We start from the raw sequence: 23,692 nt of genomic DNA, 5'->3' as shown, positions 1-23,692 counted from the left end.
GTTTGTAAACAATATCTGGTACTTATGACATCATTGCTTTGGAATTCGTACAGACATAGGTACAGTAGAAACTAGCATTTACCTCCCAAATAGGTAATATAAATACATACACATACAACTAAATAGTTTTTATTGACAAAATATGATGTTTTTATGTTTTTTATCATCGTGATACTGGTGAATAGCTATTTACTTATACTTTCGTCTGCTTGCGTCACTGACAACCAAAGACTGCAACGCTCACCGCTGGTCTGACTCAGTGCGGCCGACCAGTGTATACTTTGTCTTGTGAAGACTTAGGACTTACTAAGGGTTCAGCAGCTCGCCGTGAGTACCAGGAGGAACGTGTGTGTAGTGACAGTGAAAAGGATTATATATATTTTCTTAATCCACGCAAGAACAACGTGAGAAATAAGGAGCTTATTATGCTTTGTAATCATGGGGTACCGTTAAATCTGTGTAAATAAAAGTAATTGTTATTCAGTAATTCAAACGATCGTGTATAAATGTATATTTACTTATTTGCATTCTTGTATGCAATACAAACAAATTGTGCAATATTCGTGGACCAGACAGCAATGAACCCCTGTGAATCGGGTGTCATTTGTTTTTTTGTTTGGTAAAACTTAAATTGTCTGTAGTATAACAACCTGTGGATTCGCTCATTGAATGGGGATTGTTCATGGAGAACAAACTGATGTTTTACAACGGTTGAGTAATGGTTACCTATTTGTTTAATAAATTATGAGAAAACAATGAATATCCGATAGTATGTAATCAAATGGAACTCTGTAACGAGTACAGGATATTCTCGAAAACTTTAGCTCGCAAACTTATCTGGATGCTTACAAAACTTTCGAATAAGGTGCTAAATTATACTATACAGGAATTATATGAATTAGACTTTTTTCCATTTGATAACGTGTCTTTTTCTGACAAATTGAAACAGGTTTATGATAGGCACGTTAATCACAATTGTCACCTATATGTATTCCCTATATCGTACTGTCACTGTGAGGTGCGAGAACCCCATACATTTTTAATGAGTTTGTTAATGTGAAGACCAGTGCATTTGCTGTAATTAATTGACATTGTCAGAATGAGTGCGGTCAGGCAGTATATTCAAATTGTACTGTATTTGGAAATTCTGCCTTTTGGGCAAGAAAATGCTGTTCTTGACGCGAGACTTTGCAACCTGATTCGGTTCTGGAATGAATATATATCGAGAGGTTTAACTCGAACAGGTAGTTAGGAGTCAGCATAGCTTTCAACTGTTTGCTACAACTTATGCAAGTACAGGTGACCTGAGCTTTGACTAGAACTCTTAAGCACACAAGGCAGAGCCCTCCTGACATAGGGTTCACAGAGATAACCTGGCAGCCACCATATAAAGATAACTGCTGATACAGCAGAGCTTAATCCTTGGTGTGCCACAGAGCAATAACCTAAGATATGGAATTTTCACTCTAAGCTAGGACATACAAGTGCTAAACAAAAATAGAAGGATATAAGCAAGATAGAGATAATACAAAGATAAGCATTCAAAATTATCCCCAGCCTTGCAGATATGTCATGCAAGGAAAAATTAGAAGCCCTGAACCTGGCATTGAGGACTGAAGAGAAAGATGGGATTTGATTGCAGTGTTCAGATCACTGAAAAAGATGGAGAAAGTTGGTAGAGAATCTCTTGGTTTGGAATATGAGGAGGGCATCACAAGGTCATGGGAACAAGATGAATAAGACCACATGTCAGAAGAATGTAAAGAAAATAGTTTCATAAACCTGAGAATATCTTGGACAATTATTTAACACAAGTTAGGACCATACATGAAGTATGATAAATGGAGAATAAGAGACTGGATCCTTTTGTATACAGACTGTAAATACCCAATTTGTAGAGTTTAGAAATTTTCCATTTCTGTTTCTCACATATGCACAATTTTGTTTTATTTCTAGTTTTCTCAAACTTGTATAATTTCTTTTCCCATAATTGTATTTATCTTGTCTATATAATTCAATTCTTGGCACTAAATGGATCGTTTTGTTTTTATCAATCCATTCATTTTATACATTTGTTTATTCTATTTCCTTAATGGAGCAGCACATTCAATCCTGCTGGAATGTCATTTCCTCTCATTCGTGTCACATACATTGTATCATCATGATATCCATTGTAGTGTTTAACAGAATATTAAACCCTTATCTTCTAAAATGTATGAGAGTTGATATGGCTGGCAGAGATAGGCAGTTGATAAATAGTAGAGTTGAATTGTTGTAGCCATTTTCCAATTTTTCAGTTGTATTCATTACTCCACAAATTGGTGATAAATGATACATTTCATTAGTTCCAGTCCAGAAATAATTAATTTCTAACTGCTTGTGCCCTTAGTCTCCTGATAATCTTTGTTATCAAAGATAAGATAAGACAGTCTGCACATTTTTCCTTGAATCAATTCAACAGTCCACTGTCCTCCAAGTGACAGCTTGGATAGTTCTAAAGTTCTGCTTAGTGTGCATAATCAAAAAAAGATTGACAAGTTAAGGATGTTTAAAGAACCTTTTTCCTATTAAGCTAATTTGTGTAGTGGTTCTAAAGTACAGTAATTTCTTTCCATTAGTGAAACTGGTTTCAGTATACTGTACTTATTCTTGTCATTATTTACTCATATTTTGCCAGCTATCACATTGCAATGTGCACCACCAGAAGCACATTAATAAAGCAGATTTTACAAAAATTCCACCTTTCAAGACTTAAATTTCTTTGTACATGTTATTTCCATAAGACAGTTGATATCATCAATATGTGCTTTGGACTACAAAATAGTTACTCTTGTTTGTGCTCCAGTTCCTACTTTGTCATCATTTTTCTTAAACTCTCATGTAGGTCCAAGGTCCATTGCCACTATTTGGCTGCAGGGTTCCAGTCAATGAAACTGGAGGCAGCAATTATTATTAGTTTTGAAATCAAGAATATAGCCTTGACTTAAGTTTTCAACATGTTACACTAATCAAATATGTCCATCACAAACCTTCAATTCCAAGCCCCCATGATCACAAATCCTACCTGCTTATTTACATGGAGCAATATCATGAAAATCCTGATTTATAATTCTTTTGCAGACTTAAGAAACAATGTCGGAGTTAGGAGTAGTACGCCCTAACCCATACATCTTTGATATTGAAAATCGAAGAAAAAGAAAGAATAGATTAGCTCATGAAGCTGGAGCAGGTGCTAAGTGCAACAAATGTGGTGACAAATGTCCTGGATTTGAATTACATTATTGGAGGTAGGTATGGATAATATCTAGATCTAGAGTGCTGTCTGAATGTTAAAAATCAAAGATCAATATTAAAACTTTAGTATCCATAGGAGTGAATTAGGAATTTGGATATACTCGCAGATACTCACAGATGAAGTTCTGGAAGAGGCTCAAGCCTGTGACTCCAGCTTGATAACCTGATTGCCATTATTCCCAGCATGTACGGTGGTGGTGGAGGTTATTTGTGTTCTATAGTTAAATTTCTGTTCTTGGATTCTCTGTATTTTATCTAGTCTTGATTCAAATTGTAGGTGCCAAGATAAGAGGGTGGAGGGGAGTGGAGTGTGATAGGGTTGGAAAGGGTGGGCGTGGTTTTTATGCCTTTGTTTTTTGGCTACCTCCCTTATAAGGGGGAAAAAGCCTTTGGTCTATGTATGTATGTATCTAGTCTTGATTCAAATTGTAACACTGACTAATCCTGACTAATACCAAACTTCTGTTCAGCTCAGAGGAACCTTAAGGCACAGGAGGGCTAAACTTATCTCTGCTTAATTATCACAAACTTTTTACTGCCCAAAGGGATTACTAGAAATTTGGTACATTTAAGGATTTTCCTTTGGTAAATACCAAACACCAGTATTTGGCTTGGAACCCAGAAGAAGTAAATAATTGGAAAATATCTCAAATTAACTTAAGTACACCCTCCCAAAAGGACAAATTGAGTACCTCTAGAGTTCAAAGTGGTTAGTACTAGATAATTTTATGCAGCTTAGAGGAACCCCTAAGCAGTGCATAAAGGGTTAATGCTTCATACTCGTTCACTCCAGACAACAACACAGAATCTCTTTACTGAGCAGTTTGAGCTGAACCAGTGGCTATGGGGGTTGTGGGTCTCTAGCAATGGATTGATTGATTCATTCATTTATACTGAGGAGACATTACAAGAGATGAATAGAATAGTCTGTCAGGAAATAAATAAAAGAAATTCTGATTCAAGGATAAGTAAAATGGTATTAAAGCAATCAAATTAAAAAGAAGGGTGCCACTCGTAGAAGAGGTTAAAATGTACATGATTACAGGAAGTCATATGAACTTTGTCTCCTACGGAAGCTTTCATTCAGCAGTTTGTAGTTATTTTGCAAATTCCATGTTTATTAATTCATTTTTCAGAAAGATTTGTCAGAATTGTCGCTGCTCAAAGGATGATCATGAAGTGGAATTGGATGATGATTATGTTGGCCGTATTGTTATTGGCAAACTGTTTGACCGACCTCTTCGTACTAAAGAGGAAGAGTTGGAATACAGTTATGGTAGGTAATGTAACTTGTGTTGATTTCTCCTTTTCTACCCAATGACTACCTTCTCACCCAGTGATGGGAAGACCAGAATACTATTACTGTTTTCCTGTATCATAAAATGTGTGATGGAATGATGAGGGGGGGGTTACTTCCTCCCTTCTTGATCAACATAGGATTAAAAGTACTGTATGCTCAGTTGGTTATCTTCACCCTTTATAGTATACAGTTTATTAAATCCTTTTTCTATTGACTCTGTATGACCTCCACATTTTAACATACATAAAAATGAAAATTGATGACCCACACTAATGTAACAAAGATAAAAGTCCAACTTTACTTCCCAGAGAAGCTGACAGGAGGACCTGAAGACTATTGGCAACTGTTGTGAGGCGACAGGGTCCCAGTTAATGAATATTCAGGGAATAGTTATTATGTATTCATATGAAGTGCTGGGACCTGCATGTGGTACATACATATACCAAAAGCTTTTTTCCCCCTTATAAGGGAGGTAGCCAAAAAACAAAGGCATAAAAACCACTCCCACTCATTCCATCCCTATCACACTCCACTCCCCTCCACCCTCTTCCCTCCCTCTTATCTTGGCACCTCCTGCATGTGGTGGTTCAGCAAAATGGACAGCAAAGCTACCCATTTATAAATTACTTTAACCTCCCCCACCTCTATCAGGAAGTGCAGCCCTGGGGTGCTAACATTTAGCCTCTGGACTGGGCCCAAAGTCAATATAAATTTCAACTGCATTTCTTGTACCTTTTCACACATGAAAGGCTGACAATCATTGACTGCTCCCTTCTTACTACAGTACTTTGATCTGGTGACATAGAAACAATCCGACACCAATACAACGGAGAACAATTCAAAGTTTCTTCCTAGAGAGATCTGTGGAGCACCTGAAGGCCATTGCCAGCTACTTTCTCTTCGTCCCACCACTCTTTTTTTCATAGCACTAGAGTCCTTGTATTTACCTAATTGTAATATACAAGTCTCCCTTACAACCCCATTCATATATTAGTTGAACAACCATGGGAACGTCACACGCTGTTGCAGCCTCGTTCAGTGAACAATAGAAAGTAATAGCCACTACCATTTTCTACAGGCGCTCACCTTGAGATGGTCAATGCTACCACGGGTAAAACAGAGAAGACCAAATTTGATTGGGTCCCTCCAGGTGTGGCCAAGACCTTAGCACAACGATATATGGAAATGCTTCCTCCAGAAAAGAGGCCTGTCGCCGGATCAGAGGTAATTCCAATATTGATTTAAGTCTGCTTGCCATCATTTGAGCAAATATCCACAGGTTTAGCCCTATAAGCCTGAACACTGCAAATAATTGCTTCTCTCTCTGGTAAGGTAATGATGAAAATTTTAAAGGATGCATTACCAACACACGTTTTATTTCAGGCTGCAAAGGAACGAAAGAGACAGCTAGAGACCCAGATTCCCCTGTATGACTTGGATGAAAACCAACGATGTATTAATTTACCTGATGAAGAACTCCAGAGTTTCAGGGACTACGTAGAAAAGCTGAGAACTTTGGTAGTTGGTCAAGGCCAAGTTATGGAGATTTCAGGAGGTACTGGAGTATTAGGGACAAGTCAGATTCTTCATCATCCTCACACAGTTCCGGGAGGAATGACCACGACAGCAGAAGGACCTGGAGGCCAAAATGGGGCTCCATATGGAAATGGCAGCACCATATCACCAGGAGAGATACCAAGTTCCAGCAGTGAACCTTTCACACCTGGGTCTATGGAAGATGAAGATCTCAGCAACTTACCTCCTCCACCTGAAGAATTGCTTTACCCAGTTGAACAACCCAGCAGTCTCCATGACTTCCTAGGACAAATGATTGGTGAATCTGGTAGCAGTCTGAGTCGTCAATTCCCAAAGGACTTGCAGGTGCCTCGTCCCTATGGATCAAGTGGTCATCCTTCTTCCAGAGCTCAGGAAAATATTGCTGGAATGACAGAGAAGTTTGGCTCTGTAAGGATTGGTGATTCAGCAGGAGAGAGAGGTGCCCAGGTAAGAACTAAGGATGGATCTTGGATGACAATAATGTTTATATTACTGTATGATAGAACATGCTAATTATTGGAATTAAGAGGAACATAAAGAGAAACTTACGAGGTAGAATGAGTTTTGTGGTGTTCAAAATGTGATGGAAGTGAAGATTGAGGTTGTCTCAGGAGGGGAGGGGGGTTAGTTACAGGGAAGGTCGGCATGGGGTTTCAGAGGAGATACTTGTGACACTCATATTTACCTAATTGTAGTATACAGGAAAGGAGCAACTCTCGTTGGATCCCATCTCCTACTTTCCAGTATTATCATAACTAGCCTCAAATTCATGTGCAGTTCCAACCTAATCTACATCCTTGATATCCAGTTATCATATTTAGACTTGAATTCACGTTTTGTTTGAGCTTGGGCTACATCACCTAAATCTCTGGAAATGATTCTTTTTGCTGTCAGTTTTGTAAGACCAACCTGTATGACCTACCTTGGTAAAAGGGGCATTGGGAAAGAGGGGGATGTCTGTTTAGGAAGGAAGGGAGAAGACGGAAGATAGGGGTGAGTGGAGAATGGTTGTGTATGGATGATGCTGAGATGCATGGAAGGGAGTGGATGGGGGGGGGAGTATGTGTGAATGATATTTTGATACAACCCAAAGGAATTTCTCTCCATCTTCTCTTTTTCTGTATGAGAGGACAGAGAAGGGGGAATCACAAATTAAATGAAGTGGCTTTGCTGTGGATGTGCTGTGTCTTGCTGCATTGCTTCTGACCCAGGGTAAAGGGCGAGATGCAGGGATGACCAGTCATCCAGGAGGAGCCAAGAAAAGAGGGAGGGATGGTGAATGGGAGTGGAGTATGTGGGGATGAAATGGGTAGGAGTGGATTTATGCATTTGGCTTTGGCTACCTCCCTTGTAAGGGGGAAAAAGCCCTTGGCATATGTATGTAGATATCTGCCTTGGTCTTTTTTCATAATTGAGATGGTATGTATCAACTTACAATGCTTTAAATGAGTGGCATGAGTAAGATTTATTCATACATTAATTCATTGACTTTCATTCTGCATGCATTCATATGTGATATCTTTAAAAAAAAAATCCTATATTTTCATGCAAGATATATATATATATATATATATATATATATATATATATATATATATATATATATATATATATATATATATATATATATATATATAATATGTGTATGTATATGATGATGATGATATGGTTTAACGTCACAAACTCCCCCCTATCGGAAGGCTAGGACGGTGCCCCTCACAGAGGGCTTTGTAGCGTGGAATTTAATGAACCATGCCCTTGGTTCAACTTCGCTGGTGGCAAAGTTGAACCAATTTATTTATTTATTTATTTATTTATTTTTTTTTTTTTTTTTTTTTTTTTTTTTTTTAAGACATTGATATTTAAAAGGAAAACACCATTGTAATATTTCTTACAAAATGCAATAACCCAAACCTGTCTATAAATGTATATTAATCTATGAATCCTCACCAGGTGCCTGGGCAATGGCCTGCATCAACTCCCTATGGCAGCAGCATTCCACTGACACCTCAGCACGCCAATCTGGCTGATTCCTCCCAGGGACCTACTGGTTCTACCATGCCTCAAGGTGGCTCCTCTATGTTACCAGGCATGACCCAACCAACAGACACTACCTTACCCCCAGGTTCTGTCCTCCCACTAGGCTCTACCTCTCTTGGCTCCAATCCTCCATCAGGTATCACCTCTTTCCCTGGTGGTGCACCTACATCTAGTTTGATCCACCCTCCACAACCTGCTCTTCAGCCTGGTATGACTTACCCACTAGATTCTACTGTAATACCTGGTTCATCTCATCCACATGGAATAGTTCCTGTACCAGGCGGTACCCTGCCATCAGGCACTACCCTGCCATCAGGCACCACCCTGCCATCAGGCACCACCCTGCCACCAGGCACTGTCCTCCCACCAGGCACTATCCTCCCACCAGGCATTGCTCTTCCACCAGGCACCACTCTTCCACCAGGCACTACGTTCCCACCAGGCACCACTCTTCCACCAGGCACTGCCCTCCCACCAGGCACTGCCCTCCCACCAGGCACCGTCCTCCCACCAGGCACCGTCCTCCCACCAGGCACCGTCCTCCCACCAGGCACTGTCCTCCCACCAGGCACTGTCCTCCCACCAGGCACTGCCCTCCCACCAGGCACTGTCCTCCCACAAGGCACTGCCCTCCCACCAGGCAATGCCCTCCTACCAGGCACCACCCTTCCAACAAGCATGACCCTTCCAACAGGCATGACCCTTCCAACAGATATGACCCTTCCAGCAGCCATGACCCTTCCAACAGCTGTGACCCTTCCAACAGCCATGACCCTTCCAACAGCCATGACCCTTCCAACAGCCATGACCCTTCCAACAGCCATGACCCTTCCAACAGCCATGACCCTTCCAACAGCTATGACCATTCCAACAGCCACGACCATTCCAACAGGCATGACCATTCCAACAGGCATGACCATTCCGACAGCCATGACTCTTCCAACAAGCATTACCCTTCCAACAGCCATGACCATTCCAACAACCATGACCCTCCCTCCAGGCACTACCCTTCCAACAGGTGCTACCCTTCCTCCAGGCACTAACTTGCCACCATCATCTGTGCCATCCAACCCCACACAGGCATTATCCACTCCACTCCACCCGTATGCAGGTATGTTGATTGTTGTCTGTTTAGATGTATAACATAGAGAAATAGGTGTAAGGGTTTGGTCATGCCTGCCTCTACTTGTCACATATAGAAAATGAAAATATTCATTTTAGATCTGAAAAAAAAGTGTTGGTGTTACAGTCCTGAGAAAGATGATTACATTTTTCTTCATATGGTGTTCTTTATATGAAGTGAGGTATATTTATGAATAACCATTTAGCCCACTTGAAATAATTTCACTGCAATACTTCATGCCTTGTGCCATACTGAAACCCCTGAAAATATAAGTATGATAATTGGGAAAACAAGGATATAGCCCAAATTGGAACCATACGTGAATTTAAAGCTAGGTATGATAATTAATTGGAGCAATGCTAGTCCTTTCTCTTACTCTCTTATCATGATGATGATGATAAATGGAGAGTAAGAGACAGAACCCCATGAATGTTACTCCTTTCCTGTATACTGCAATTAGGTAAATACCCATATGGGTATCTCTCCTTATAAAAGGAATGATCAGATCAAAACACAACCCCATATCAAAAAGGCCCAGTCATCTACCCGTTCCATCTTGGCACAGGGATGTAGGTACTTCTTACTTTGTGATATTGTTAGTCTGTGAAAAAGAAAAATAAGGTGTATGACACAGAGAGAAGAAAAAAATTAACTGAGTATATACATACATATACCAAAGGTTTTTTCCTCCCTTACAAGGGAGGTAGCCAAAAAAAAGGCATAAAAACCACTCCCACCCATTTCATCCCTAACATAATCCACTCCCCTCCACCCACTTCTCTCCCTCTTATCTTGGCACCTCTTGGATGACAGGTCATCCCTGCATCTCACCCACTGCCCTGGGTCAGAAACAGTGTCACAAGACACAGCACATCCACAGCAAGGCCGCTTCATTAAATCGGCGACCCCCCTCTCTCTCCCCTCATTCAGAAAGGGAGAAGACGGGGAGAAATCTCTTCGGGCTGCATCAATTTATTTTTCACACATACTGAGTGTGTACTTTAAGAAATAGTTATGTTGAATGGAGAAACTGCAACAGGAATGATGAGGCAGTAGAAGATAAATGGGTATAGAGTATAATTTCTTTAAGATTTGATTATCGTTTCTTTTTCAGCTGGAGAAGGAGATAGACCTATTCTGCCATCAAACAGACCTTTGCCAGGTCATGATGGTGGAGCAGAACTAAGAGCCAGCCAAGCCCCATACTCCTGCTTCAAGGACACCATGACAGGTAATAGTGATATGATATGGTTTAACATCACAACCCCCCCCCCTACCAGAAGGCTAGGACAGTGCCCCTCACAGAGGGCTTTGTAGCATGGAATTGAATGAACCATGCCCTTGGTTCAACTTCACTAGTGGCAGGATTCGAACCACCATCCCCTCGACCTTCGCCACAAGCAATGGCGCCCTAACCCATTCAACCAGCGAGCTTCCTACTTATCAAATTGTACATAACAAATTATGCTTTATTGGGTAAAATTTATACCCAGATGATCCTGTTCTTGACATAATTGTGATACTTTGAATTCGTTTATTCTTTACCCATTTATTAAGGAAGCTGTTATGCACAGCTAAATGAAAGGGCTTGGCAGGGGCTAGAATCTGTTTACATCTATATACCAATAGGTTTTTTTCCCCCCTTATAAGGGAGGTAGCCAGCCAAGGCATGCACCTACCTCCACCCATCTCACTCCCATGCTTCACCTATTTCCCTTTTATCTTGGTTACTTGTGAAGATGGAATAAAGAGATACATATATTGCCCAGCACAGAAAGGATTAGCCACATACTATCTCAACTATCAATTTTAATTTGTTGCTTCAAGTTCCTTAGACCAATAATACAAGATCCTATGGTATATGGCATTGATCCCCAGATGCTCTCAAAATTTGTCTTGGTAAGGAAGTTGTCTGTGTTATATTTACCAAATTGTACATACATACATATACCAAAGGCCTTTTCCCCCTTACAAGGGAGGTAGCCAAAAAACAAAGGCACAAAAATCATTCCCACCCATTCCATCCCTAATACACTCCACTCCCCTCCACCCTCTACCCTCCTTTTATCTTGGCACCTCCTGGATGATGGGTCATCCCTGCATCTTGTCCACTGCCCTTGTAATAACAATAATTGTTTTCATAAGCAGTGTGTGTGTGTATGTGTAGAGGAACCTTTATCTCTCTTTTTCCCTCTCCCTGTCCCCCCTCACACAGCTGCTTCAAACAGTGAGATGGCAAGTGGTTGTGTTTCTGTTATCAGCGCCAAAGAGGTACAATCTCTGCTTAGTAGAATTGAAGCCTTAGAGAGGATTGTAGAGGGCCTTAAAGAGGAGAATAGAGTTCTTTGCTCAAAGACCCAAAACCCAGACAACAAACCATGTTTGGAACCTGGGTGGGAAACCATGACAAACAAAATATGGAGAGATGGTAAAAAACCCTCACCAGGCCCACTTGAATGCAGAAACTCTTTTCAAGCTCTTGCAGGGGGGGGGGGGGGTCTACAAGAAGAATAAATGAAGAAAATGCAAGAGGAGAAGGGTAGAGCAGTCACTAGACCCCAGCCCACAGCTAAGATTTTGGTTTTAGGGGATAGCCAGGTGAGGTATTTAGATAGGGCCTTCTTTGACAAAGATAGGAAGCATAGGACCCAGGTGTGTTTCCCCAGTGCAGAGATAGGTGATGTTAGAGACAGGATAGAAGAGTGTATAACCTATAGTTTGTTTGAGTGCTGAGGGGAATGACAGGTAAGTTAGGGAGTGAGGAATTGTTTTTATGCAGTTCTGGGATTAGGAATAAGGGAGGAGTTCCTGTTGTATGTGGAATCCTTTCAAGACATAGAGTTGGGGGCATTCCAGGACTATTGTGATGAATTGTAGGCTGGCAAAACATTGCAAGGTTAATGGATGGGCGTTTGTCGACAACTGGGATTACTTTTACGGTAAGAATCATCTATATACAAGGGATGGGGTGCATTTGTCACCCAAAGGATTTTGGCTCCTTGCTGAATTCCTTAAGCAAGAAGATTACATGGGAGTCAAGAGGGGAAGTATCAGAATATAGTTTAGGCAATAAAAACAGCTCAGAGAGGGACTGTAAAAAGAATCTCCTAATGAGGTGGAAGGAAGATAAACTATGTCTACTATACAAACAGCAGGAGTGTAATAAATAAAATTGATTTGCTGTGAGGTAAAGCATGCATAGGGAAATTTAATGTAGCTATTACTGAATCTTGGATCAATATGGCTGATAGATATTTCCTTCCGGAAATCAAGATAGAAGGTTAAAAGTTTTTTCACAAGGACAGGGTTGGCAGGAGTGGGGGAGGAGTAGCACTTTTCATTAAAAATACAATAAACTGTATAACCAACAATTCGATTAAGGAAGAGGATAATATGGAATCTATTTGGGTGGAGATTATAGGCAAGAATAAGAAAATTATTGTTGGTGTCCTATATAGATCTCCTAACCACAGCAATGAGCAGGCTGATCCCCTGATTCATGAAATTCGCAGGGCATCCCAGTACAAAAACATTGTGATCATGGGAGATTTTAATTATAGAAACATTGACTGGGAAATTTTAGTTGGAGATCTAAAAGCACAAAATTTCTTGGATGCCGTGCAGGTTAATTTCCTAAAACAAATGATTACCGACCCTACAAGGGGAGAGAATACTCTGGACTTACTTCTTACTTACTTATAATGAGCACCTAATAAGTAATGTAAAAGTGGGAGAAAATCTAGGCTCTAGTGATCATCAAGAAATAAGATTTAATGTTAATTGGGAATTAAATAGTACAAATAACGTTCTAATACCGGACTTCAGGAGAGCCAATTTTGATAAGATGGGAGAATATTTAAAACATTTGATCACTTACAAGTGTGAGGTCATTGGACCAGTCAGCAATTTGGATAAAATGTGCAGTAACCTAACAACTTTAATTCTAAATGCACAAAATAAATTTATTCCCCTAAAGTCAATATGGAAGAATAGTAATATTCCCAAATGGATGATGGACAGGCTGAAATATGAGATTGGAATGAAAACAGGACTTTATGGAAGAATAAAAAACGGGGAAACACACCTTAGATCCAAATATAGTGATATGGCAAGACTAGTTAAAAAGAATACATGCACAGCAAAATGTAACTATGAAATTAAGGTTGCCAGACAAGCAAGATCCAACCCCAAGGGCTTCTTTCATCTCTACATACATACATACATATACCAAGGCTTTTTCCCCCTTCCAAGGGAGGTAGCCAAAAAGGGAAAGGCATAAAAACACTCCCACCCATTTCATCCCTAAATACACTCCACACCCCTCCCACCCTCCCTCTCATCTGAGCACCACCTGTATGACGGGTCATCCCTGCACCCTGCCCACCGCCCTGGGTCAGAAGCAGTGTCGCAAGACACAGCACATCCACAGCAAGGCCGCTTCATTTAATCGGCGACCCCCCCTCTCCGTCCCCCCTTGCATATAAGGAGAGGACGGGGAGAAATCCCTTCGGGCTGCGTCAAAATTTACTCGCACATGCTACCCCACCCCACACCCCCCGCCCATTCCTCCTCATGCAATCACAACATCATCCATATACAACCATTCTCCACTCACCTCTGTCTTCCATCCTCTCCCTTCCTTCCTCAACAGACATTACCCTCTTCCCCAAAGCCCCCTTCACCCCATCCATCCACCTCATCCTAGGACGTCCCCTCATGTTCACTCCCTCCACATCTGCCTTCCATACCTCTTTTACTAGTCTTTCTTCACTCATTCTTTCCATGTGTCCAAACCATCCTAATATTCTTTCATCAACCCTATCTCCCAAATCCTTTTTCACCCCTGTTCTCCTCCTCACCTCCTCATTTCTCATTCTATCTAGCCTAGTAACCCCCACCATACTTCTCAGACACCTCATCTCAAACACATTCAAACTCCTTCTCTCTTCTTCTCTTATGTTCCACGTTTCTGCCCCATACAGTGCTGTTGGCACAATCACTCCTTCATACAGTCTCCTCTTCGCATCCATTCCCAAATGTCTATTCCTCATTACACTCTTTAATCCACCAAGGCATTTACTCGCTTCTCTCAATCTACATTCTACCTCCACCTTCACTCCACCTTTTCCTGCTACACTTGCACCCAAGTATCTAAAACTATCCACTTCCTCCAGTCGCTCTCCCTTAATGTTCACTTCCAGTCTACTGCCACTTTCACCCCTTGTACATCTCATCACCTTACTTTTACCCACATTTATCTTTAGCTTTCTTCTATCACATACTCTCCCAAACTCTGCCACCAGCTTCCTCAATCCCTCCTCTGACCCTGCCACAAGCGCAGTGTCGTCCGCAAACAACAGCTGGCTCACCTCCCACTTTTCTCCATTTTCTTTAACCATCTCCAATCCCTGACCCACTACCCTAGCATTCACCTCTCGCACCACCCCATCCATGTATAAGTTGAACAGACAGGGCGACATAATGCATCCTTGACGAAGTCCCACCTTTACTTCAAACCACTCACTCTCTCCATTTCTAATCCTGACACAAGCTCTACTACTCTCATAAAAACTCTTGACAGCTCCCAAAAGCTTTCCTCCTATCCCATAAATCTGCATAACCTCCCACAGTGCCTTTCTGTCTACCCTATCATAAGCCTTTTCCAGATCCATAAAAGCCCAAAAAACATCCTTCCCCTTTCCTATAGCTTTCTCACATATCTGTCTTACCACAAAGATCTGATCTACACAACCTCTACCTGTCCTAAAACCACACTGTTCCTCACCAATTGTTCTTCCATCTCTACAGAACAAAAAATAAGGAAAGGATAAGCCCAATTAAAAGTGGCGAAAACATCTTGATAGAATCATAGGAAAAAATGAGTGAGGAGTTTAACAAGTATTTTCTCTCGGTGTTTACTAAGGAGAGGTTAGATAAGGTACTTGACTGTGATCCAATTTTCAATGGGGATGAAGAAAGTAGACAATCAAATATCAGCATTAGTAAGGTAAAAGTAGTCAAACAGATTGAAAGACTTGAAGCTCCAAAATCCCCTGGTCCAGACGAAATTTTTCTGATAGTGCTTAAAATGTGAAAAATATGTACAGTTGACGGACAACGTATAAATATGGTAGTCACTTGTGTGTTGATTATATGAAAAATACTAGTATAGACAAACTTTTATAACTTGTTCTAATAGCCAAAGCTTATCCCTTCTTTTTTTTTTTTTTTTTTTTTTTTTTCTTTCTTTCTTTCTTGGATACCCCAGGAGTCAAATCTTGACCTCAAAAGTTTGCTAAAGTGGGATTTTTTATTTTTCAATCTAGAGTTCAAAAACTGATATTTGGATTGCTTGTCTTTTTCTGATGTATTTATATAACTATGACTTTTATAAGGTATCACCCTAGTTATTGATTGCCAAATGTTAATGACTTCTCATATGACCTCAAAATATCTAAAGTCACATCTCCTGAACAGTTGTCCGGATTGACCTTTAAATTTTAGAAATGCATTCAGAGCCCTAAAACTACCGGTGCCTATAAACCAAATTTTGGCAAAATCGGAGAGATGAGGGTGTTGATTTTAATTTTTTGTCGATCTCACAGAAAATGCCTCTTGCTTATGATGTAGGTTTGTGTTTTGACTTTGCCACCCTACCTTGTAAAGGGTCTTTGGTATATATATGTTGTAGGTTAATAAATATGTGTGCTACAAGTTCCTATTTCCACAAAATATGATACAAAGTTTTAAATGGATTGACTGGCTTTGGATGATCTCCAACAGAAATACATATATACATATACCAAAGGCTTTTTTTCTTACAAAGGAGGTAGCCAAAAAACAAAGGCATAGAAACCACTCCCACCCATTCCATTCCCAGCATACTCAACTCCCCTCTACCCTCTTCCCTCTCTCTTATCTTGGCACCTCCTGGATGACAGGTCATCCCTGCATCTTGTCCACTGCCCTGGGTCAGAAGGAGTGCCGCAAGACACAGCACATCCACAGCAAGGCTGTACTAATAACTGATCAACAATTTTGCTTCTTTTTCTCAGGTCATGGTGGAGCTCTTGCACAGGAAGAAAATGTGACCATCTTGTTTCCAGGAGAAAGTCAAGCTTTATCTTCACTTCCCAGTAATGCTACAGTCAACCCAAATGGAAGTAGTAGGTTTTCATGCCAGTACTGTAAGGATCCCATGGGTGTCGGGGATGTGGCTGTATTCTGTGAGCGTGCTGGCCCAGAGAAGGTAAGTCAATATATATTTGCACTCTTCCTTCCTTTGGAAATATAGTGGCTCTCATCTAATTCATTCCGATACATCTTGCTCTGCTGCACTTCTTTTATTTTTTGTCTTCATTCCTCATCATTTCCAATTTTCTTGTTATTTCTCTGTTACAAGAGGAGCCAAGGTGAGGACGGGGGAAGGGAAGGGAAGGGTGGTGAATGGGAGTGGAGTGGGTGGGAGTGGAATTTTGCCTTTTGACTTTGGCAACCTCCCTTGTAAGGGGGAAAAGCCCTTGATATACATATGTATGTATTTCTCTGTATGGCATTTACATTTTTCAAATGTTTTATCTCCAACACTTAGAACCTCCTTTCCTCAGCTCTGTTTTGTACACTTTTTACATTTATACACATTTTACAGAACTTTCTGTTTCAGCATGTTTTGTGTCTGCCAAACTTTTTTAAAAGTTCGTGGAGATTTCTTTAGGAGTGACTACCTCATGCATAAGAATGTTTGAACAGCATGGAGAATTGTGATGTCCTTGTGGACCTGGTTCACACTGTCTTCCATAGTTCTTCTTTTTTTCCCACTTTCTTTAAACTTTAAAATATCACTTCTAAAGTCTTTCCCAACAAAAGCCCTGTTTTTATGGTGCAAGATAGTTGTAGAAAGTTTTATACAGAAGCTTCTAGTTGAAGTTGCTCATTTGGGAAGAGGTAACACCATATATTAGCAGCCATGGCTGCCATTGTTCTTGCGTGTATACAGACAGATATATAGATTAACCGAGTTGGGAAATAATGTAATTTGCACACTTGTACCAGAGTTATAATACATAATTTTTCTGACCTTACTAAATGTAGTTGGTATTATTTATTTCACACTCATGATGCTTATTTTTCTGGACTTAAAGGCCTGGCATCCAAACTGCTTTGTCTGTGTGACATGCAAAGAGCTGCTAGCCGATCTCATTTACTTTTACAAAGACGGGCAAGTTTTCTGTGGTCGTCACTTCACTGAGGCTGCTGACATTCCACGCTGCAAAGCATGTGATGAAGTTAGTATTCATTGAACTTTTACGTTTCATTCCAGGAATTAAGATAATGGAATTGTACAAAACTTTTGGTAATTTTTCACTTTTACTATCACGGTTATTATTTGTGAAAATTAACCAAAATTTCAGCTTATATTTGGCAACTCTTGGACTCATGCTGATGGGGAAAATTGGCACCTTGAGCACTTTTGCTGCTTTGTCTGTGACGTAGCACTTGCTGGCCAGCGCTACGTACCCAATGACCAGGGTCATCCATACTGTTTGCCCTGTCACATGACCTATCTAGCAAAGGTGAGTATGAGAACAGAGTTACTGTATCCTTTGGAGGACAAATATTTTATTTTATTTTTTCTTGTGTGAACCTGATTTATATAAAACTGACCCCCCCCCCTTTTTCACTCCATTAAAAAGAAAATAATGCATGTTAACAAGTGTGTTTATCTAATTGTAAAGGAAGAGCTACACTTTTACTCAACCTGTCTTCACCAATCAAACATAGTTTAGAGTCGTTTGGTTTTTGATTGTAGCATTTCCTCTTTTAGGATGCTCCACTGATATCCTTCATACATTATTTTACTTTCTTTATCTATTTATTTATTTATTTATTTTCTTTTTTCTTCTTCCAGTTATTCTCGGACATTGTTGCTTTCCCATTCCTGAGAGGTTTTCTTTCTTCTTGCTAATTAGGTTTTTGATATAATTGTTAAATTGTTGTTACAGTTATTTCATTTGCTTCTCAATTTAGTTCTCTTTTTCCTGAGGGCTGTTACCATCTATAGATTCTGATCTTGTGATTTACCTTCAGAAGCGTACTGTCAGGACAATTTCTGTGACTTCTATTTATCTGGAATTCTCCTCTCTTGCATTGAGGAGACTGTAAGCTATCTTGTGTATGTTACCTAAAAAGGAAATGTTGTAAAGTGTTTGGGTTAAAACTAACTATATTTCAGACATGTGAGACATGCGAGGAAAAGATTTCACCAGATGGCAATAGATGTGGCCTTAGAGGATACTTCTTCCATGCTCGACCAGAGTGTTTCTGCTGCTACACTTGTAAAATATCTCTCATGGGTATCAAGTTCAAGATGACCAAGAATATGGTGTTTTGCAGTCAGCCATGTGTACAAGAGGCAGCAAATGATATTGCAAATAATCCAAACCCAAGAGAAAAAGAGATTTAGCTTTCTCCATATCATAGTATTACTATAATAGAAATTAGGTTACTGGATTGGCAGTCTATCCTACAAAGAGGACTTAACTATTTGTAAGGTCTTAAGAATGATAAACAGTTGTCTGAATACCATTCTGTCCACTGTTGAAAATTAATCCACTTAGGTGCTTTGCTTTATTTCAACTCCAGTGACACTGGGCCAACCAACAACAATTTTATATGTAGGTATTGAATGACCATAACTAATGTAGACTGTTTTGTTTATAGCCTGGGACCAATGATAGGCACCTGCATTAAGTAGTTCCATGAGACAGATACTGGATGAATTTATCATTACCCTAGCTTTCTTGCAAGAGGCCCATGGGTCATAGGTAATTGGCAACAGCCATTAGATTAGCCCACAAGTCACTCAAGGAAGAGATACTGTGTTGATGTCCAGATATGGTAAAAGCAGGGCAATATACAATGTGGTCTGTGTCTTCTGTGTGGCGACTGCATCTGGGGTAATATAATTCTGTGGTCAGGCTTATTTTGTGTTGGTACTGTTTCAAGTGTTGGATGATGGTCTGAATGTAGCTGTTAGTGTGGCTCTTGATTATCTTGGGAGGGATTTCTTGGTCTGATGTCTAAGGGAGTCAGGTGGCACATAGAGATTAGGGACCCATCTTCTTGGAGTGCTTGTTTTGCAGTCTGAGTGTATTTACCTAGTTGTATTATACGGGAAGGGGAGTTATGATCATGTTGACCCATCTTTGTATCTCGTAACATCTAGTTTGTTCTTTAATTCCGAGTGTGTGTGTTTTTAAACAGATGTATTGCGAGATGCATGGAGTAAGTTGTTGTTGAGTTTTGGATACTTGAGTACTGCTTAGGTTAACATCACGAGTGAATGAAGGCAGATTATAGAAAGAACTGAAGTGCCATATGAAACAAAATGAGAATAAGCAGTAGGTTTATATATTGGAAAGAGTTTATCTTATATTAGCAATTTATCTGGGTAGGAGTGGGTGCTTCCCTTGACTGGCTACCTCCCTTATAAGGGGGAAAGAGGCCCTTGGTGTATAGATATACAGTATAGATGATACTGTTATGCAAGGAAGGGGGGGGGGGCGGGGGATGGGGAGGGTGCTTATGTGTGAATGATATTTTGATGCAGCCAAAAGGAATTTCTCCTTGTCTTCTCTTTTTCTGCATGAGGGGACAGAGGGGGTGGGGGTCACCAATTAAGTGAAGCAGCATTGCTGTGGATGTACTGTCTTGCTACATTGCTTCTGGCCCAGGACAGTGGGTGGGATGCAGGTGATGACCCGTCATCTGTGAAGAGTTAAGATGAGAGGGAGTTGAGGGTGGTGGATGGGAGTAAAATGGGTGGGAGTAAGTACGTGCCTTTGACTTGGCTACCTCCCTTATAAGGGGGAAAGAGCTTTTGGTATGTAGATAGATATAGCAATTTACCTACTTTGAAAATATTACTACATTGGAGTTTTATTGTACTTGCAATTTATTTTGAAATTCTTTTTATTTAAACTTCTTAAATTAACTAAACCTACATATTTTCAGAATATCCACCAAGGACGAGATGTAGAATGTTAACATACAAGACTTGTATTACATACATACATATTTTTACCGAGGGCTTTTTCCCCCCTCACAAGGGAGGTAGCCAAAGTCAAAGGCATAAATCCACTCCCACCCATTTCACCCCCACATACTCCACTCCCAATCACCATCCCTCCCTCCCTCATTTCTTGGTTCCTCATGGATGACTGGTCATCCCTGCATTTCACCCACTAGACTTGTATTACATATATGTATTCTGTATAATTCCATATAGCTTTTCATGTGTGATGATTTGTCCCACAAGGATGGGTCACCTTTGCAAAGTCAGGCTTAGAAGAAAATGTGCACAATAATGTGTAACAAGTTTATTTGTATGTTATCATGGTTCGTATAACTTTACCTGTCTCATAAGTTATGATTATTAAGTGTTTTCATCTTGAGTGTATTTGAAGTTCCTAAGGTCATAATTGACTGTTTTGCAGTTTTTATACATTCTAATTGAATGTTTGATAAACGTAAATTGTTTGTCTATGAAATACTTCAGAATTTTTTTTTTTATACCATTTTTTGTTGTATTTTATTCAAAGAATGTTTTCTGTAGTCTTAGGTCTGTAGAAGATTTGTAATGAATTTGACAATTATATTAAATATATTTTTTGAATGTATTTTCACATAAAACTAGGACTTGTTAATGAGTAGCCTATCTCACTCCTATTGAAACCTGGTATCTAATTTTCTACTCCCATAATAAATTAATTATATTTGGGGAATGAGTTACTGTTGCTGAGCAGTTGTGTTTATTACTGATGCACAGTGACATGTTGTAAGAGACTGGTGTAAAGTGCAGATTACTAACAAGATGAACATGAAAAATTATTTTAGTAGGAATGACATGCATAATGACAAAAAACTCCATTACCTAAAAGGATTTCCAAAGTTTGTAGGAATACAGACAAATTTTTCATGGCTATTCTAGACAGACCACAAAATTCTATATTCCACCAGCACTCCTAGACATCAGCTCCACAGAGGTATCCCTCTCGAGTGAGGTAAGAACCACACTGGCATGCTTGAATTCAGAGCACCATGTAGCATTAAAACCATACCAACACATGATAGGCCTGGCCACAGATTCAACCTGCCTTACATGCAACCACCACAAAGAAGACACTGAACACCTCATTCAGAAATAACCCACATCAACTGTCCTTAGACAGCAACACAATATTTCTTCCCTAAGTGACTTGTGGGTCCACCTGGAGGCTGTTGCCAGTTACCTAGGAGCTGTGGGTATCCTGCAAGAGAGACCAGGTGTAACAGACTGACCGACCGACTTTCTCTTCACTGTTTTCTAAGATTAATTTTGTATAAAAATGGGTGGCAAGTACTTGCCAGTTGTGGTTCTATGAGGTGGACATCAGAAAATAATAGTCTCTCATGTCTACCCTCAAAAGTCCATCAACACCCTCATCTCCATCTGGAGGTGCAGCCCTGAGGGGTTTATGCTTCATCTCTGAATCAGGCCCAGAATCTCTTTCTCAATTGTATTTGCTCCACCTTTTCACACAATGAAAGTTGACAACCGGTGACTTCATTTCTCCTCCTACTATTATAATCCTGTGACATAAAATTGTCCTACGCTAACACGACAAAGGTAACAGTCAAACATTTCTTCCCAGAGAAATTTGTGGGTAAGCCCGAAGACCTTTACAATCCACTGTGGGCCTATGGGTTTTCAGTCACTTAGAAGAGGCAACTATTACTGTTATTAGTTGGTGACAGATCTTTTATATGCCATGGTAGAAATATGTAGTGCATATGACTGATTTGAACTTCATTAGTCTGTTTTTTGTCGTAACCAATTTAAATTATTTTATTACAGTCTTGTACATTTGTTAGCAAGTCAAATGACATAAGTTTTTGTAGTCTGAATACTTTTGTATTTGTTGATTATGGTAGTTTTAGTATAATTCAAGTTTATAGGAAGATTTAAAGTTTTTATAGTAACTGAAGTTAGGTCTGTTAAAGATTTATAAACAAATAAAGTTTAAGATAATTTTTCAACCTTGTATTTGCCTTTTCCCTGTGTGTGTATTTACCTAATTGTATTATACTGGAAAGGAGCAGTACTCGTTGGGGTCTCCTATTTTCTAATTTTCTAACATTTACCTAATTGTATTACAGTACTACCTCTCATTAACGGACATTAATTAGCTGTGTTTGCGGTGTTTTTGGTGCTGTTGTTTAGTGCTGTGCAATCACTGCCACCCAAAAACCACTCCAAATCAACGGATTATTCACATCAACAGACACCGTTACCCCCCTTTCAGTCCGTTAATGAGAGGTTGTACTGTATATGGGAAAGGAGCAATACTTGTTGGGGGTCTCCTATTCTCTGATTTTCTAAGATACCTAGAGTCAAATTCATATGTGGTTCCAACTTAATTTATCTTTGATCTCTAATTATTGTATTTAGATTTTAACTTGTGTTGTTTGTGTCGGGCTATACCACCTTCTAAGCTGTTCCACATATTTATACTCGGTGGCGCAGTTGGTAGAACGATGAACTACTAGCATGGTGGTGCGCGTAGTGCTTGGTTCGAATCCTGCCCAGGGCCGAAATTAATTTCGGTACAACTGCGCTTCGGGTCGTTACTCTGACTCTCGTGGGCGGGGAGTTGGGGGTGTGTGTGTGTGAAAGGTCATAGCATTACCCATAGATCGGACCTACGAGCTCTGAGCTCTCTTCCAGGAGGGAAATAGCTGTCGATCACGAGTCGAACACGTGATCCAAAAGACCAAGTGAAAGACCAAGTGAATATGGAAAACTATTTCTTCACATCCTTTCAACATGTCTTTCTTAGTTTACTTCTATGATCTTTTAAAGCCCTCTCATCTTAAATTAGGAGATCTCTTCTATCAATGCAACCTATCCCCTTTAGTTACCTGAGCACTAATCACGTCACCTTTTTGTCTTTGATCTTTCAAAGCTGGTAGACCCAGTACCTTTCAGTCTTTCCTCATTCGGTTTATCTACCAGGCTAGGGACCAGTTTGGCTGCTGCCCTTTGTATTCTCTCAATCTTGCTTATATCTTTCACTCTGTGTGGGGATCATACTACTGGCAAATATTCCAGTCTTGGGCATACCAGGGTTTTGATGAGTTTTTTCATCATCTCTTCATATAATGGAATGCCACTTTAATCTTCTGCAGTAGTCCATTTCTCTCCCACAATCCTGCTGAAATTGTAACCGTTATGGTACGTAGTTGTGGCCACCGCGAGCCACCAGTGTATACCAGTGTGGTACGGTTGAGTAACCGTTAAATATCGTGTGGGTGAGAGCACCGCTGGACACCAGTGTATA

At 40.1% G+C, this 23,692-nt stretch overlaps 1 protein-coding gene across 1 annotated transcript; it reads left to right on the top strand.

Moving 5' to 3' along the window:
* The first annotated feature begins 210 nt into the window (after nucleotides 1-210).
* Tes (testin LIM domain protein) lies at nucleotides 211-22,380 on the top strand. Its single transcript, XM_076189130.1, has 11 exons — nucleotides 211-327; nucleotides 3,121-3,287; nucleotides 4,431-4,570; nucleotides 5,673-5,818; nucleotides 5,978-6,598; nucleotides 8,105-9,302; nucleotides 10,429-10,545; nucleotides 16,370-16,563; nucleotides 17,456-17,599; nucleotides 17,726-17,887; nucleotides 18,547-22,380. The coding sequence occupies exons 2-11, from the start codon at nucleotides 3,133-3,135 to the stop codon at nucleotides 18,775-18,777; spliced, it is 3,108 nt and encodes a 1,035-aa protein (XP_076045245.1). The 5' UTR covers nucleotides 211-327; nucleotides 3,121-3,132; the 3' UTR covers nucleotides 18,778-22,380.
* The last annotated feature ends 1,312 nt before the right edge of the window (nucleotides 22,381-23,692 follow it).

Source organism: Oratosquilla oratoria, chromosome 8 (genome assembly GCF_046742065.1).
Source record: "Oratosquilla oratoria isolate Oo_2021 chromosome 8, ASM4674206v1, whole genome shotgun sequence".
Taxonomy (NCBI): domain Eukaryota; kingdom Metazoa; phylum Arthropoda; class Malacostraca; order Stomatopoda; family Squillidae; genus Oratosquilla; species Oratosquilla oratoria.
Note: the sequence above shows the minus strand (reverse complement) of the source record. Positions and strands in the feature narration are given on the sequence as shown.

Bases quoted from the DNA above. Each gene is read 5' to 3' on its own strand.
- Tes (XM_076189130.1), top strand. From the start codon at position 3,133: ATGTCGGAGTTAGGAGTAGTACGCCCTAACCCATACATCTTTGATATT. The intron at 4,571-5,672 runs GTAGGTAATGTA...CATTTTCTACAG, and splicing joins AGAGTTGGAATACAGTTATG to GCGCTCACCTTGAGATGGTC. The intron at 16,564-17,455 runs GTAAGTCAATAT...CTGGACTTAAAG, and splicing joins AGCGTGCTGGCCCAGAGAAG to GCCTGGCATCCAAACTGCTT.